Genomic DNA, 19062 nt, shown 5'->3' on the forward strand with positions numbered 1-19062 from the left:
TTTGGTATAAAATCTTTATCCATACCAACTACTGATTGCCATGAGTTTGAGTGCTCGAGGCAATTCCAGCCCATATATACCTCCTAGAAACCTCCTAAACTATCCGCATCAGAGCCCATTCCAATAATAACTCTTATTTCAATAGTGAATCTCAACTATCCTTACATAATGGCATATGCCTCCTGTTTGCTCTACAAACTCTAACACCACCTATAATTTCTACACACATTATCCCTTTCCTAAAATTTCCGCATGCAATATCTCTCCTTCAACCCTTTCTTTAATTTTTTCTGAATCTCTTTCCTCTTTGATTTTTTTTTTCTGAATCCCTTTCCTTTTTTTTCTGTTTCCATATTTACACGGAAATTTATATTTAAGAATCCAAAACTTCTCTCTCTATATAAGGTAGTTTATTAATAACTCCTCTATCTCATAAGCTCTTTCCACAGACTCTCACCCTCTGGACCAGTGTGTGTGTGTGTGTATTTATGAAATGGTGAATTGGTGACTTGTCAATGACTTGATTCACGTACCCGGATGCACGCACGTGCACAGCCGCACACACACACACACAAAGTCACTGATTCAGTATTTCATTAAATTGGAAAAGAATTTCTGAATTATAAATCCATCATCTACCAAGTCATCCAAAATTAAATTCACAGTGAAAATCACACACCCAGACAATTATTTGTTCGATTTAGTCAAGAACAAATAATTGTATTCTGAAAATGATCAAAATCACTTGAATCTGAAATGCCAGTAGCCTGCTATATTTATTCTCATTTATTCAGAAGAAAAATAAGATAACTAGAAAGCACAAAAGACATCAATGTTTATGAAGAACATTAGAGTATGACTCTTTGGGTTTATGGCTCAAAAAGCACAATCACAGAATGCATATACGCATATACCATCATTAAATCATCCTCAAAAGCCTCCAACAAAATAACTGTTGTGTACTCAAGGCCATATGATCTACTGATTAAAGCACTAGTTTGTTTTTCGCAAGCACTCATGCAGCGCCTCAACTTTGACCACTTTTGCTGTCTGCATCAATACACTTGGCTTCTGAGTCCAAATATATTAGTTCCATCTGCGTTGCTTCCTTCATATTGTCCAAGATTCATATATCATAGAAGTGGGTTCCCCGAGCAGGGGTCTCAGTGGTGGAATTCCATCTGTAACTTATGTCTTCTCAACTTGTAATATACATATAGATAATTCCAGTTACAAGTACTCCATTTGGATTTATATGTGATTCAACCAAACAATTATATGCATGAAATGCAACCGGCAACACACTTTTAGCAAGACCATCCCATCAGCTTTCCAAGAAGCAGCTGAAGCAAAAGAAATAAAAAAGAAAGGTAAAGACGCAAGGGGGGGAAAAAAGATAGAATATATGAGTAATAGATTAAACAAAATTGAAAGGAAAAAGAAACAAAGAAATAGAAAGCCAGCCGGTAGCTGACAGTATGACTCCAAGCAAAATATATTTAGTATTCTATCATCCATACAGAAAATGTTCTAATGCATCCGGTGCATTAGTGCAGATATGACTGCACACCCATAATACATACAAAAAGGGTTCAGTACTCCCATAAATTGATGCTTCTTTTGATCTGAATAGCCAAATCTTGCAAAAGCAAGATTTTTCTATATTTGATTGGCCATGGGTCACAGGTCAAAAGCAAGAGTTTTTTGCAATATGATTACCATAAACAAAAGGCTTATGGTATTATTGCTGGATTTCGTATGATTTTAAGTAAGGTGATGCACAAGAACAACAAGCTGTTACTACAATCGAACCTTAAAATTCATGGGCTCTAAAACAGACAATAATTTAGAATCAGTACACAAAGCTGACAGATGTTAGTTCAAATGGTACTAACTCAATCAAGCTCAATCATAGGAATATAATATCTTAATATAAAATCCACACACTGATATGTCTATCATGGATCATCTACATAGATTATATAATGGCCAACAAGCATAATCACATGAGTCAACGACATTTCCTTTATGAATAGATGAAAAAAGATAGTTATAGAAAAACCCAGTAAAAATGCATAGAAATAATAACAACATGTTCAGCCAAATTTATATTTGTGTTTGATCAAAGTTTAGTTCCAGTTTTAAAGAAGAAGGCATAAACTCCTACATCATTTGAACCAATCGTAAGTAGGATTTCAACAATACAAAAAATGCTTCTTCAAGCAACCTGCCCGAAAACAAACATGGCTCTTTACGATTTGGACAATCGATAATCATATTCATTGATAGAAGGATAGATCAAGTTGACCTCAGTGAGAACATTCAACTAACACATACATCACAGTATAGAGAGGATAAAAGAGGAAGGAAGAGAGAGAAGATTGAGATGAAAGACACAAGAAAGAACAAACACTAGCCTGTAAACAGATATGACTAATAAGGACAAATTTGTCCTTTATGTATACAGATGTATCATTTTGAACAATGTTATGTTATATTTACGTAAAACCTATATATAGGTTTTAAGATATGTAAACACAGTGGACAAATGTGCCCTTATGGGTCACATCTGTCTACACGTGTCAACTGCATCATTGGCCTCCAAATATGCATGACAGAAGAAGATATCAACAGATCTACAACTATGGATGGCTTTTATTTGTAGGTAAGCAGTGGGATGGAAAGCTTGACATTCAATTGCAGTTCACCACCCTAACCATCGTCACATGGAATTTGTGAGGCTCCATGGGGAATTGTGACTCCCTTGAAAGCCTACCAATCCAAATGACATAGACTAAATCACCTTTGGCCATGATGGAACTAAAGAAAGTGTATGCATAATCTGATGCCATTCAGGAGGGTATGGATCTCAAAGAATACAGTTTCCAATAGCAGGACATGGTCCTCTACTAGATAATAGCGGCATGACACATGGCCCACTAAAAATGACACAAAAAATCTGGCTAATTACAGGACAAGCTCCCAGACGTGCATGTTCAATCATGAGCCAGCCTGGACAGCCCAGACACGTTCATCCAGTGGCATGCACGTCCCAGCAGTCTATGCAGCCCATCTATGCATAGCCAACTGGCCCTTTTGGGATGTGTTTTGTAGATAGATGTTTCTCTTGAGTGCAGCCAAAGCTTCCATGTGGCAATAAGACCTGTCTTAGGACTCACATGGAGGGAACTTATCCTTCTGTACATCCGTTTTGCTACACATCTGCCATAGGATGGAGATGGTATCCCCACCATGCATGGCCAGTCATCAACGCGTGGCCCATGAACTATTTGTGTGGCATGCTTTTCATGGTCATTAAGACCTCCTTAAGGTCACGTTCTCCACACAGCAATAGACACATGGCACCACATAGACATGGCACATGCAAGCCCGCATGTCCAGATGCATAATGTCCCTAGCTTCTATAAATAGAAGGACTCCCTTTCATTTCAGGCACGATTGAAGACAATGCAAGAAGACCAACCAGAAAGACTTTAGGCCCCCTTCTTCACCAGAACACAATCTTTTTCCAGGTTTAATAAACTGGCTCTCTCTTCTGGGTCTCAACATCAGCAAGTTAAACACAATGTGCTATGACACACATTGCCCATTAGCCCTCTCCATCCTCGAAGACTGCACAGTCTGTGGATCAACGGAGGATGGACGAATCTTGTTAACTTGCCAGATCCTTGCAGTGGATGCGCAACCCCTTCAGGAATGAGCACCAACCCCTTGGACTTGAACCAGATCTTAGGTAAAGTGGATGACAGTACGACACCACCATTTGAAGAGCATCCAGCTCAGTTCCTCGTCACCATCCCTTGCCCAGTTTGGAGTAGCACATCAATACCCATTGTCCAGCTAGTCGGCCACTCATAAGGGAGACCTCTTAAAGTGATTATCTTCGTAGGTTTCTCCTCTATCATAATTTAATCAATAAATCCTTGTAAGCTTCCTGCCAACCCTCTCTAGTCTCCCAGACCCAGTAATCCACTTCAAGCAGATATACCAGCATATGGGTCTGGCTTAATATCCTAGAGCAGGATACAGTGGTATCAAGCATGTCTTTCCCTTTCACACATGATGGGTCATCCAGTTCCCAGTCTCTCATGACAAGAGACCTCTTAAACCATAAAATCCTTTCTGCAGAATGGGAGTTCACCTACTAAGTAAATCATAAGTCAACACACTCAAAATAGGTCAAGGAAGAAACTCCACATTTGTGGGGCAATTACTTTCTAACAAGGGCAACATATGTTTTGGAAACTGAAGACTACAATTAAACAAATGGTCATAATTGAGGTCCAGAGCAGGGCAACAACCAAAAATCCAGGGTCTTAGGAGTAATGGGATGGAATAAATAAGTCCAGCTAGATGAGCCTCAAACAATGAGCTTTTGATCCCTAAAGAATGAATGTAAAAAGCTGAATGAGAACACTTAATTTTATGTCTGCAACATTATCTATTCCTCCTAGAGTCGAGAAGATCTACTATCATCAAGGAAACTCAGGCCGGGCATAGCTCTCCCCACTCCTCAAGTTCCTCCTAAATAGAGGACAGTCCAGTTCCAAGACAAACAAATTTATAGCTAAATGCTAGATCTAGGGCCTCCCAATTTCCTATTTTTATATTAATAGGACCTCCCAAAGCCATAGATCACATTAGAATGTCATATAATTCTTTGCTTGTGTGCAAAAGATTAATAAGAAAATGACATGACTCACCTTTCCAAGAAAGATGGAGCCACCCCACCATCCCCCCCAACTTCTTACTTCTGGTTAGGACACCCACCCTCTCCATAGATTATGAGGGGGGTTTCTATTTTTTCTTCCAAGATTGCCCATCAGAAACGTATCTTTATCTCTGTCCCTCTCTCTCTAAATATCAGGCCCTCTCTCTTGCTCTCTCTCTCCCTCCGCCTCCTTCGATATGTGTGTATGCATATGTATATATAGGAAATGATTTAATGTCATTGTGTCCTTGTAATATAATGAAACACTCCAAGAAAACCATATTTGTAGCATTTGTATGACCCAAAAAATTGCACACACCCTCTCTTCATTCCAATAATCAATCCTCAAAAAGTAAAATACAATTTACACCCTAGATATGCCGCTCAAAATGAGTCCCCCTCCAATAATGAATCTAGACCATCCATTTGGTGGATTTCAAAATCTAGGCCTTCACAAACTCAAAATCAACTTTTTTTTTTTTAACATTATTCATCTACTAATAAAACAGTCATCAAAAATTTTTGCAAAGGAAACAATCATTTTAACATTTGGATCTAAGCATCACACCAAAATGGACGGCCTATACTAATTGAGTTAAAAAATTATTTTCCAAGATATATTTTAATTTTTACTTTTTTGTGATTGTTTATAAGAATGAAAAGAATGTATATTTAAAAATTGATGTCAAACAAATGACCCAAACATGATTTTGTTCATTATATTATAATATAATTGTTGCATGAAATCAGTCTCCTATATATATATATATATATATATATATATATATATAATCATGTGGCTCTTCTCACTCTCTGACTCTCTAATCTAGGAAATATTGCCCCAACCCCCACCCCCCTTCTCTCTCTTTCTCTTAATATATATATATATATATAAAATCATGTGGCTCTTCTCACTCTCTGACTCTCTAATCTAGGAAGTATTGCCCCACCCCCCACCCCCCTTCTCTCTCTTTCTCTTACTATATATGTATATACACACACACACCTGCTATAACTTGCTGGGTTTGTCTCCTCCTCTTCCCCCTCCTCCTCCTTCTCCTCCTCCTCTTCCTCCTCCCTTTTCCTCGTTCTTTTCCTTCTTCTCCTTCTTCTTTTTCTCCTCCTCTTCCGCCTCCTCCTTCCCTTCTACTTATTCTTCTTCTTGTTCTTTTTTTTTTTTTTTTTAAAAAAAAAAATATTAACCATTGTAGTAAGTAACGAGTTCTTCTTGTTCTTCTTCTTCCTTTTCTTCTTCTTCTTCAGCCTCTCCTTCTTCCTTCTACTTCTTCTCCTTCTCCTTCTCCTTCTTCTACTTCTCCTGGTACTTTGCCTTCGCCTTCACCTTCTCCTCCTCCTCCTCCTTCTTGGGAAAGACTTTGAAGAGGACAAGAGGAAGAAGACTCACTGGCCCAAATCACAACAAATAAAATAGAAAGTTACGAAAACCCAAAAGATAAAAGAGAGAGAGGGGACTAACATTTAGAGAGAGAGAGAGAGATGGATAGAGGGAGAGAGAGGATCTAGAAGGTAAGAGTGAGAAAGGGAGAGTGAGAGGGCGCCGATGGGCAATCTTAAAGTGTATGGAGAGGGGTTTAAGGGTAGGGGGTTCACCCTTTATTCTGAAGGGGTTTATATCATTGTGCGAAAAACTATTCCTAATGTGTCATTCCACTATATGCTAAACTGAAAGACACTAAGAATAATTAAAAATTCACTTCTTGCGTGTTCAATATCAAAATTCATGGAAGAAAAGAAGCCGTTCAAAGAAATAAGACTTGAAAATAGCATTAGCAGACAATATCTTGAACAGATTTTTGCCTTGAACTCCCTAGCAACCTACATTACAAGGACAGGGATACAAATGTTGAGTTTCGACATGGATAGAAAGTGTCAAACACTACCCTTAAAAAATATAGGCGTGTTAGTCATGACATATCTGTACAATATAGAGATGTCAATTCTGTGTTCTGATATAGGAAGTATGTCAAACAGTAAGACACATGTTCACATGCATGTCTTAAATTGAGATGCGCATCTTATGGTAGACACTGGCAGACCAAGTGGTCTGGTCATGTTCAGCGTCGACCTAAAAGAGCACCGGTTAGGAAGGGTGATTTGGTTGAAGTGAGTGGCTTTAAAAGGGCAAGGGAAACACCCAAAAGGATATAGATGGAAGTAGTCAAAAAAGATACAATAACTTATGGTCTGACTAATAGAGCAAAATAGCTAAATAGGATATGTGTAGCCGGCCTCAAGTAGTTGGAGAAGGCTCGGATGATGATGATTGGTATATAAAAATTATTCACTTGCATATTAAATATAATAATTGTCAATAAGTAGTAACCATATTAAAAGAAGCACAACTTGATTGACATATAAATAATCATTATTTTAAAAAAAAAATTGAAAATCACAACCGGAGACATCTTACATCTAAGACACATGTCCTATGACTAAGACACGCGTCCTACAAGTCATACATGCATATCTTACCATTAAGCCACACATGTTTAAAACTAATACACCAATGTTTTATGGTTTCAACCATAGTTGTGGGGATCTTGGTCAAGGGGTGGTGTTTCCCTCTTGGAATCTAGATCCAACGATCCAGGAGCTGGAGCCCGAGCGGTGTTTGCTTCCTCCCATAAGGGGATCTCAATCCCTACCTCTTCAGATCTTGGTTCCTAATCTAAAAGGATCTCGATCCTTGACTACAAAGGATCTTGATCCCTATTGGGGGATCAAGACTCCTCAAAAGATGGATCATGTTCTGATTATGAAAGCTCAACTTTAAGGACTTGTACGCATGTGCTCGTTACCACTAATGGTAACGAGTTCATGTTCCATGAGAAATCTTTTAGTAATACTGATGTTGATGAGTTTATAGTCCATGTACTCATTTCAAGTATGTAGCATTGCCCATGAGAAATCTTATACTAATATTATCCGACTATCAACATTAATTTAAATCAACTTCATCAATGTAATTTATTATATAAAATACTAAGTATATACTAATGAGTATACAAATCATGAACTCATTTCAAATAAGTAGCATAGTCCATGAGAAATCTTATAGTAACAATATCAACATTAACTTAATTCCATTAAATCAATGTACTCTAATATAAAGAATACTAAGTATATAGCTTTTTAATTATTAAGATTTCATACATTATTTTTTTTTTAAAAAATGTCTTATATATCTTTTTATAATTCTTAGACAATTGACAATTTTTTTTATTTTATATTATTTAAAAGTGTTGCCTGGATGAAGTTGTGACTGGTGAGGCATTAAGAATAAGGGCGGGCCCGTACCCTCTCTTCTGTAGATACACTATCCCCTCCGACTATGGTATGGGGGAAGGGAAGTTCAATCTACCTTATATTATATGAGCGGCCATACTATGCAATGGCATTTTTCATTTATTTATTTATTCTTATAATTTTCATGATTAAATTTTGGTTTATAGCACAATTTCTTATGGATTTCTTCCATCTCTTAAAAAATTAATTTAATATCATTTCAAACATTTAATGCATCTCACTTCAAAGCCTCTTAAAACTATTTTTGATTTTTTAATTATTAAGATTTAATGGAAATATTTTTGGGAAAATTACAAAAAAACGCCAAGACCACTTCTATGCAACTTACCCCCAACCTAAGTTTTTATCTCACTTTTTTCCAAAAAACACACTTTCTATGCAAATACGGCCCAAGGGAAAAAGTTCATTTTTTTTAGACAGAAATCTCCTTCTCGTACATAGAAATCAATTTGGCCATATTTGACGTTGACTTTCGGAGCTCATTGCTGGAGTGAACCACCACAGTGCCGGAGCACATGATCCACTGCCGAAGCGCACATACACAGCGCTGTGACTCCAGATTGCACTGCCAGAGCGCACTTACACAGTGCCAGAGCGCATGATCCATTGTCGACGCGTACATAAGCAGTGCCGGAGCACTGTAACTCCAGAGTGTTGCACTGCCGAAGCGCACTTACACAGTGCCGGAGCGCATCATCTACTGCCGGAGCGTACATACACAATGCCGGAGCGCATCATCTACCGTCGGAGCGCACATACACAATGCAGGAGCGTTGTGACTCCAGATTTCACTGTTGGAGCGCACTTACATAGTGCCGGCAGGCATGATCCACGGCCAGAGCACACATAAACAGTGCCGGAGCGCTGTGACTCCAGAGTGTTGCACTACCGGAGCGCACTTACGCAGTGTCGGACCGCACATCTACTGTCAGAGCGCACTTACACAGTGTCCGAGTGCATGACCCACTGCCAGAGCGCACATAGACAGTGTCGGAGCACTGTGACTCCAGAGTGTTGTACTGTCGGAGCGCACTTACACAATGTTGGAGCGCACTTACACTTAAGAGAGAGAGGCGTGGGTAAGGTAAAAGTAAGGGAGGGTTGTTTAGGCACTTTTTATTTTTTATTTGGTTGGTAGGATATTTGCATAGAAAGTGTATATTTGGGGGAAAAAAAGTGAAGGAAAAAGTTAGGTTGGGGGTAAGTTGCATAGACACTGTAGTCTTGGGGGTTTTTTGTAATTTTTCCAATATTTTTTAAACAAATTTTTTTATCTATCTATTTATATTTTCTACAATTGACAATTTTTTTATATGATTCAAATGTGTTTTAAAGTAGTGATATTTTTCATTTAATATTTTATTGTCTTAATTTTCATGACAAATTTTTGGATGATAGTACAAAATCTTATATTGGATCTCGTTTAATTAAATATCATGCCAAGCATTTTATGAATCTCACTTCAATTCTTCCTTAAATCAGTTTCTTGATATTTAAATTATTAAGATTTCATAGATTATATTTTTTTTGAACAAGATGTCTTATCTATCTAATTATATTTTCTACAATTGACGAATGTTTTAAATTATTTAAATGTGTTTGAAAGTAATGCTATTCTTCATTTAATTTTATTCTCTTGATTTTCACGTCAAAATTTTGGACAATAGTACAAAATCTTTTATTGGATTTCATACTTAGCTTTATGTCTATCAATTCTTAACAAATTTATTTTGTATCATTTCTAGCATTTAATGCATCGCACTTCAAATCTTTCTGTCATCTATTCATTGATTTTATTTAATTGTTAAATTTTTACTTTAGTATATATGTTAACATAAATTACTCTTTAATTTCATATAAATCATGTTATTAGTAATAGAAAATGTACTCCTCGGACTTCGTGCCTCATTTATGTCCATCTTGTGTTCATACTTTTATTTTTGAAGGGTGTGAATTCTATAAGGTTAAGGACTTCAACAATCAAAGTAATATATATATATATATATATATGGAAAAATCTTCCCAATGCCTATAGGGGAAAATAAACAGTGATTTTGCCTACCCTCATCACCATCCAAACTTCATCGCACGGTCACAATTGTCTGGTAGTGTTTCATTTTTCATTTTTTTTCTACAAATCCAAATTACTTGAAATTTGGAGCATATATACATCTTATTGAGATGCCCCTAATAAAAATATGAAAAAAAATAATTCATAATAAAAATTGACCAAAATACCCTCTAAAAGTGTTTAGGGTATTTTGGTCAATTTATATTTTACGAATTATTTTTTTCATATTTTTATTAGGTGCGCCTCACTAAGACTTACATACGCTCCAAATTTCAGATCATTCCGATTAGTAAAAAAAATGAACAGTGATTTTACCTACTCTCATCACCATCCAAACTTCATCACACAGTCACAGTTGTCCGGCAGTGTTTCATTTTTCATTTTTCTTTTTATAAATTGGAATGATTTGAAATTTGGAGAGTGTGTACATCTTAGTGAGGCGCACCTAATAAAAATATGAAAAAACATTTCATAAAATATAAATTGAGCAAAACACTATCGGACAACTGTGACCGTGCGAAGAAGTTTTGTATATATATATACAAAGAAAGCTTTCTATGTTCCCCCTTCAACATAGAAGTTCTATCCTCCCCCTACCATCCAGCCATCCATTTTTTATCAAGAGAGCCACCACTGTTTGATCTTAGATCCGATGTCTCAAAGTATTTTATTTTTAGTTTTTTTAATACAAATTTCTAAACATGAAATTTGATACGTGCCATCTTCTCATTGGGGTGCACCTATAAAAAATATTCACAATAATTTTTCGATAAAAAATAATGATCAAAATACCCCTTGAGACTTTCAGGGGTATTTTGGTCATTTTATTTTAGTGAAAGTATCTTTTTTATATTTTTTGTTAGTGCGAGTTTAATAGAGGAATGGACGTCCAAAATTTGGTGTCAAAACAGTTTATGGAAAAAAATTAAAAATAAAATAGTGTAGAGACGTGACATTGTGATTGGGGCAATCTTAGCCCTCTATTAAAAAATGGACGCTTGGATAAGGGGGAGGATAGAACTTCTATGTTGCAGGGGGGACATAGAAATATATATATATATATATATATATATATATATATATATATATATATATAAAAGTCTTCCCAACGCATATAAGTGAAAATGAACAGTGATTTCGCTTATGTTCATCACCGTCCAAAGTTCATCTCACGGTCACGATGGTCTGGTAGTGTTTCAATTTTCATTTTTTTTTAATAAATCGGAATGATTTGAAATTTGGAGCATGTATACATCCTAGTGAGGCGCACCTAATAAAAATATGACACAAATATTTCGCACAATATAAATTGATCAAAATACCCCCATAAATTTTTAGGGCTATTTTGGTCTATTTATATTTTACGAATTATTATTTTTATATTCTCCTAGTTTTTATGAACACACGTTCAAAATTTCAAATCATTCCGATTTGTAGAAATAAAAATGAAAATTGAAACACTAGCGGACAACTGTGACCGTGCGATGAACTTTGAACGGCGAAACACTGTTCATTTTCGCCTATAGGCGTTGAGAAGAGTTTTTCTATATATATATATATATATATGAAAAACACTACACAATGTCTATAGGCAAAAATGAACAGTGATTTCGCCTACCGTCATCATCATCCAAACTTCATCGCACAGTCACGATTGTCTAATAGTGTTACAATTTTTATTTTTTTTATAATCGAAATGATCTGAAATTTGGAGCGTGGGTACATCTTAGTGAAGCGCACCTAATAAAAATATGAAAAAACTATTTCGCAAAATATAAATTGACCAAAATACCACCATAAATTTTCAGGGGTATTTTTATCAATTTATATTTTACAAATTATTATTTTTATATTTTTATTAGATTCTCCTATTTTTGATGAACACACGTTCTAAATTTCAGATCAATCCGATTTGTAGAAAAAAATGAAAAATTGAAATACTACCGGACAACTGTGACCGTGCGATGAAGTTTGGACAGTGATGAGCATAAACGAAATCACAGTTCATTTTCGCCTATAGGTATTGCGTATATATATATATATATATATATATATATATATATATATATATATATATATATATATATATATACAATGATCTAATGCAAAGGTTGTATCATAGTATAATGCAACGGTTGTATCATAGTGTAATGCAATGACACTTATAAAAAACCATCTTTGTGGTATTTGTATGACCCAAAATTTTACATACACACTCTCTTCATCTCAATAATCAATCCCCCCAAACATAAAAGTTCAATTTGAACCCTAGATATGGCCAAAATGAGTCCCCTCCAAAAACGAATCTAGACTATTCATTTTGTGAATTTCAAGATCTTGACCTTTATAAACTCAAAATCATTTGTTTCTTTTTTGCCATTGTTCATCTAATGATAATAAAACCATCCAAAAAAATTGGAAATGAAAAAATCCTTCTAAGACCTAGATCTAAGCATCTCACCAAAATGAATGGCCTATGTTAATTGGGCTAAAAAAATACTTTCTAGGTTGTGTTTTCAATTTTTTCTTTTTTTGTGATTGTTCATTAGAATGAAAAGAGTGTATATTTTAAAATTTGGATTTCAAACAAATGGCCATAACATGGTTTTTAAAGGTTGTTGCATCATATTACTATACAACCGTTGCATGAAATCATTGCCCATATACATACATACACGTACATACATACATACATACATACATACATACATACATACATAAGTATATGGAAAACGTTTATATAAGGGCAAGCCCTTAAACAATCAAATTAAAGCGCACCTAAAAATTTTCACTAGAGGAGGTTGATTTGATGCCCAAAAATCCTCAAATTGATCATCTTGACCTCAAGATGCATGGACATGAGAAAAAAAGGATTTTAAGTCTTGGATATAGTGCATCTTGTAATGCATTTTCGGACCTTCAATTTTCAGGATTTTCAAGTGTTCATAGATCGACCCTATGTACACAATTTTTTAAGCATTAAATTTTATAATTAGATATGAAAATAAATTTTCAGATCATCACAAAGATTTCTAGTATTGAAACGTCTTTCAACACTAATTAAAGGTGCACCCTACTTTGACTGTTTAGGGCCTTGGTTAGTTCGTTGTATATAAATCACACCCTCTTTAGATATATATATATATATGGAGCTCCCCCTACACTCCCATTTACATGTAGTTCATAACTTCATATATACAAGATCGCTAGGGTAGGGAGCTTTAGCCAAGTGCCGATCCCGGGCTCCCGCACTCGCACCCCTGCACCCACACCCACAACCGCACCCGCACTCGCACCCACACCCGCACCTGCTCCTACTCCCAACAACTATGGTCTCAACATTCTGGCACTGATGCATATAATTGCATGTCGCATGCCATGTCAACTAAGCACACATCTGATACTGTTTCTGTCTGACAGTTTTAAACCTGTCAGACATGCATTTGGTTGTTACATAGCTGGCAACCCTTTTACACTTATGTTAAATCGGGTTTCAAGGGAAGAGGAAGGCAGCTCTCCATGAAGAGACCTCCTCCTTACCATCATCACTTTATACGATGCAGTCCTCAAAGCACTCTTCATAGGATGCAGGATCCTCATATATATCACTTACTGTCAGACACGGAAAAGTTTAAGAGAGGTCCCATAAACCTACTAGAACTCAAAGCACCCAACCTCACTCTGCTCAACTTGCTTTCTCATTTATTTATTTAGTTATTTATTTAACAAGTAAACCCTGTTTTGGAGTATCAGTGGAGCTGAAAAGACAACTTTGAGAAGGGAATTGCGATCTGATTTATGCATGTGGAAACGAGGGCTGTAACAATATCAGAACTTCATGTTCGAAAGATGGTTACAACTAGGAAAATTCTTAACTCAGTTTGAAGGTGGCTATCAAATGTGGCAGATAAGGCTTATGATACAGAATTCCTTGGGATCCCATTTGCTATCAGTGGACTTGTTTTAATCCTTTACAAAGATTATAAGAACATCAAACAGTTAAGGTGAAAAATTAATCATCTGCGACTCAGGTTGCCTTCGGTCCTTAGGTGATACTCACAGACCATATTTGGAAGATAAAACAGCACTTCCTCTTGTCGGCTAGAACATGCAGACCTATTCATATAAATCTAAACTATATTAAAAAAAGTAATACTAAATAGTGACATACAAGTCAATGACTAGCACTGCCGTGTTTAATCTCTTTGAAAGACGCTATCATCTTCAAAGATATGTAATGATCAATCCACTCTTTCTAGTCCAATGCTCAAGAAAATAATGAAAAGCTTACTCTAATTACTACCAGGAAGGAAATTTCCAAAGTCATAGAGAGCATTCCTCAGACTAGTGCACCAGGTCAAGAAAGTTTCTCACAATTTCTCAAAAAATAGTTGGGGGCCAATTATGGATGATTTTATGATGCAGTCTCAAACAATATAGCGTTGCTGTTTTCAATTTCAGAACTCTCATTCTGACATCTTAGCATCTCCAACCTTCAAGGAAAACTGAACAATTAATCGTCCTTCGCAACTATCCCTAGGATATCATCTACACAGGGTCAGCGAACAGGTCTTGTTTTGTGTCTCAAATGAAACTCGGTGAATAGGTTATGCCCCATCCTTTCCCAATCTGATCTCTTGATGAAGAAAAAACTTTATTTAGGAGAGACCCATCAATGAAGAGCTTCATTTTCAGAGTTTATTCATGAGATGCACAGAAAGGCAAGAGATGGTAATCTGGGCAGGCGCATAGCGCAGGGCGCATCCAGAGGCCTTTGGAAAGGGCGGAAATTGCCCTTGCCAAAGGGTAAAAAATGTAATTCCCACCCCCTTTAAACGGGGGAAAGAGGATTTGGGGGAATTTTGGCCCCCCAAAACCCTAGAGAACTCGATTTGTCCCCCAAAAACTACTTTTTTTTTTTTGTGAATATTATGTAATGCTATGCTTTTCTATCATTTTCTTGTGTTTATTTTTATTTTTTGGGAAGGGGGAGGGGGGGGGGGGGAAGGGTTTGCTATTTTAGTGATTATTATATATTTGGCTGTGTTTCTAATTTAGAACGCAAATTTGAAAATTTATAATATATTTTTGCCTGTGTTTGGCTTTGTTTCTAATTTATAATACAAACTTGGGAATATTACTCTATGTTTGGCTATGTTTTTTATTTTTAATGCGAAATTGAAAATATATTCCCGAACCCCAAACACGCCCCCCTCCCCCCCCCCCCCCCCCCCCTGCCCGCACCCTACCCCAACCAAAAAAAACAAAAAAAACAGCTCTCTCCACAGTGGCAGCCACCCAGGTGGGACTTCACAGGCAGCCACCCCAGTCTTCTTGAACATTGAGTGGAAGCAGCATCACATTGGATCTGAATCGACATGGCTTTCAGCAAGGTAATGATTTAGGTGAAGAACAAGAACCCTCAGATATGTCTAAGAAGGAATATTTCCAATTTGAACAAATATCATATCGAAATGCAATATGTTTTTATATTGGCAGAAGAGTAGCTTTTATGCTACAGAAAACCATCTAAAGTTCAGAAAATCAATTAGTACCTCTTTGCAAGAAGTAACAGCTCGAAAGTTAATCAAAATGAAGAAGCACGGCAGTCAGAAACTGACATGGACCAAAGCCACAACAAAGCAGTTTAAGATAATGTAATACTGCAGTAACATAGAAAGGGATTATTGGGGAATAAAGTTAGTAAGACACTACCTGCTACTAAATGTTCCGAACTTTTTGTAACCCGCATAATGCATTCCAAAGCCAACTTTACCAACATATCAGTAATAAAGGATTTAAAGGACATTGGAAGGAAGAGGCAGATGATTAACACATGCTGAGTGGACCCACACTAGTGGGGCTGCAAATTTTGCTGATTGATTAATAAGGAGACTGTTAAAAGACAGAGATCCCAACAGTTCTATTTTTTGTTTCTTTGATATGTTTTTTTCTTTTTCTTTTGATATGGTACCAGGTGGGATTGGAAACGTCGTGGCTCCACCACCCTGACCATCATTCCAAAAGCCCTGAGATCTTATAAAACTCCCAATAGTTTGAAAATCAAAATTCTGATTCCCTTTTGGAAACACCTCTCATTGTCCGGAATGACATCTTAAACATTGTAATGGAGCACTGAAATAATAGCATTCTTTCTTGTTTATAACAAGTTTGAAAGGATTTAATGAACTTTCAGTTCAAAAGAAGCCACACACTCTGCTTGTATACGACATTATTTCATCAGGAAGCATGGACGTTCTAAAGGAAACAAACAGGATGAGTAAGGGAACTCCAGGTTCATCCCCGACATCATCCTGTTCGAGCCAAAGCTTATTTAGTTGCACCAAATTGATTAAAACTTGGTTATAGAGGATTGTTGAGGCTCTTCTATCCAATACCAACTTCGAGAAACCAAAAGAATAACAAAATAACATCAAAGAAAAAAAAATATAAAGAGCTTTATATTGCACAGAAACATGTAACCAACCAACGTAGATTGCAACCCATATGAATCATCATACAAATGATAAAAAGAAAGCACAGCTTCCATCCTGAAATTCATGTTCCTTCTCCAATTCTTCAATTTCACATCTATATTATTACTTCTACGAACAAATGAACAATAAAAAAGAAAGATAGTCAGGTTGAACTATTATATTTACATCCTCATGAAAATCACAAAGACGAAGAAATACAAGAAAAGAGTAAAAAAAACTCAAATCTTTGGCAAACCTCACGCCGCCATGCTCAGCTCCTCATACCCCACTAGTACTGATTTTTTCGAGAATTCCCTGAAATCGTCCATGACTTTGGCGGCATGGGCTTGTTTACCCAACCTCTTGAGCCCTCTTATCAAAACCCTGAAGAGAAAATCATCAGGAAGGAATCCACTGCCCTTGGTCATCTCATAAATGCTAACTGCCCCTTCTGCATTTCCCGCCCCTATCAAAGCCCTCACAAGGCGAGCAATTCCACGATTGTCAGTCTCAAACTTGTCTTGCAGGGCATCCGCAATGAGGCTGTCAATCTCTTCTGTCATACCATTCCTTGACAATGCCGTGACCATCTCTGCGTACAGGCCAAAATCCGTCTTGTACCAAACCTCCTTGCGCACCACCCCGAATACCTGAATAAGCTCAAACACTTTTTAGGAGCCGAGGGAGAAAGAAACAAACATTTGTTAGAAGAAGAGGGAGAAAGAAACAAGGTTTAGTCAAGAAAAGGGTGGAGAGACACAGAGAGAGCAGTGTGGAAGTTCGAATCGCAGTTAAGCACACTGAAACTTCGAATCACAGTTAACCGACCAAAACAGAGAGATACCTGGAGGGCTAGGTGGCATTGGTCTTGCCTCTGGAGCTCCTTGAGGACAGCAAGTAGGTCAGCCTTGAGGAGGCGAGAGGTGGTTTGCGCGAGGAGGTTAGGTGACCTCTTGAGGGATTGAATAGCGAGCATGGCTTCAGTGGAGAGGAGTCGCCCTCGAGCCAGCGGGCCGCGGTTCTGGTCCCTCGGCCCACACCATATGCCCGTGCTCCTCTTTGCAGAGGAAGCAGTCGACAAGTGGAGAGAAAGAGGAGGAAGTACAGATAATTCTGCATTGTTGAGGAGAGGAGTCATGGATGAAAAGGGGCGGCGGTATAAGAACAATCCGCCGCCACCACCAGCCGCCACAACCCCCGCCATATTAATAACAGAAACCTATCACTTCTCCTCCCCCTTTAACTATCCTGACTGCGACCCGGTGAAGGCAAAGGAGCGGAGATTCTGGTGGTGGCAGGGCAGAGGAGCGGAGATTCTGGCGGTGGCCGGGTAGGAGCAAAGATTCTGGTGGTCGTTGGGATTTAGGGATGGGACGGGGAGCGAAAGTCCCTATCAAAGCTGTATACTTTTCAGTGCAGTGAAAAAGATTATATGCCCCTCGGGAGCATATAGTATTTTTACTACGTCTGATAAAACCTTGTTTGCAAGTATGTTGGAGTCGCAGCATCCTCGATGTAGCGAACCATTTTACATAGATTAGAATTTCAATATTCAACTAGCCATCCAATTTTGGTACATGGATTATCTATAAGATACTAAATCGAACAAACCACCCAGTTCTCACACAACTAGATCCAAGTGTTTAGGTACTAAAAATTTAAGTTTCTTTGGAAGTGCTCATCTAATAATTGTAAAGCTGATCACAAAATTTTTTCCCCAGAAAAGACTGAACATAAATTTTCACACAGAGAAGATTTGCGCCTCAAAGTTATTTACGATGAAAATCGGACAGATCTTCCGACGAAGATCTCTCTGATCTTGACACCCTAAACTGATAAAAATAAGGTGATAGAGAAAGTGGGACAAATCGAATTCAGGTCTGAAGCCAGATCTGCCCAAAAACGAGTAGATCAACTCTCAAATCTGTGGTACAGCCAGCATGATCCAAGACATTAAAAACACTATTAAAGTAGATCAAAATAAAATCAAAACAATAGGAAGAAGAAGAAGAAAAAAAGGGAAAGAAAATAGTACCAAACCGGGCCGGATGGCCCGGAACTCCCGAGCCTTCGAGGGCTCGCTCATATCAGAATCGGCGTCCTCTTTGCCTCTTTGATTCGGATGTTGACCAGCAGATCTCTGATTGAAAGGGGTTGTTGTGCCCTAGAGATGGTTTTAGAACTAGGATTCCCTAGGTTTACGTTAAAGCTTCTCAGGTTTAGGGTTAAGATTTCATAAGCGCACCAAGTTTTCATCTCAATATCTTTGTTCCTCTCCCTCAAATGGCCATGAAAAAAGGTCATAAAGGCCAAGGATCTATTGGAAAGGGCTTCTTTCCATAACTAACAAATCCTCCAGTCGAAAATACCATTTTTGGGGATTCGGGTTTGGGCAACACCAGTGGTGTTACCCAGGTGACACTCCTAGTGTCGCCAAAACAAATATGGTAAAATCA

The 19062-nt window shown here is 37.4% G+C and overlaps 1 protein-coding gene across 2 annotated transcripts; it reads right to left on the reverse strand.

Annotated features, from left to right (window-relative positions):
- Window positions 1-745: 745 nt before the first annotated feature.
- LOC18440395 (protein THYLAKOID ASSEMBLY 8, chloroplastic) lies at window positions 746-17914 on the reverse strand. Of its 2 annotated transcripts, XM_006850542.4 has the most exons (3): window positions 17451-17914; window positions 16863-17256; window positions 746-1343 (listed from the first exon to the last, which is right to left on the reverse strand). In XM_006850542.4, the coding sequence occupies exons 1-2, from the start codon at window positions 17808-17810 to the stop codon at window positions 16864-16866; spliced, it is 753 nt and encodes a 250-aa protein (XP_006850605.1). In that variant the 5' UTR covers window positions 17811-17914; the 3' UTR covers window positions 746-1343; window position 16863. The 2 variants fall into 2 exon arrangements, with proteins under 2 accessions (XP_006850605.1, XP_088731010.1); XM_088874884.1 differs by lacking the exon at window positions 746-1343 and having other exon boundaries at window positions 16610-17273.
- Between the last annotated feature and the right edge of the window lie 1148 nt (window positions 17915-19062).

Source organism: Amborella trichopoda, chromosome 8 (assembly GCF_054954075.1).
Source record: "Amborella trichopoda isolate Santa Cruz 75 chromosome 8, AtrichopodaSantaCruz75HAP2 v2.0, whole genome shotgun sequence".
Classification (NCBI taxonomy): Eukaryota; Viridiplantae; Streptophyta; class Magnoliopsida; order Amborellales; family Amborellaceae; genus Amborella; species Amborella trichopoda.

Bases quoted from the DNA above. Each gene is read 5' to 3' on its own strand.
- LOC18440395 (XM_006850542.4), bottom strand. From the start codon at position 17,810: ATGGCGGGGGTTGTGGCGGCTGGTGGTGGCGGCGGATTGTTCTTATAC. The intron at 17,257-17,450 runs GTATCTCTCTGT...GAGCTTATTCAG, and splicing joins AATGCCACCTAGCCCTCCAG to GTATTCGGGGTGGTGCGCAA.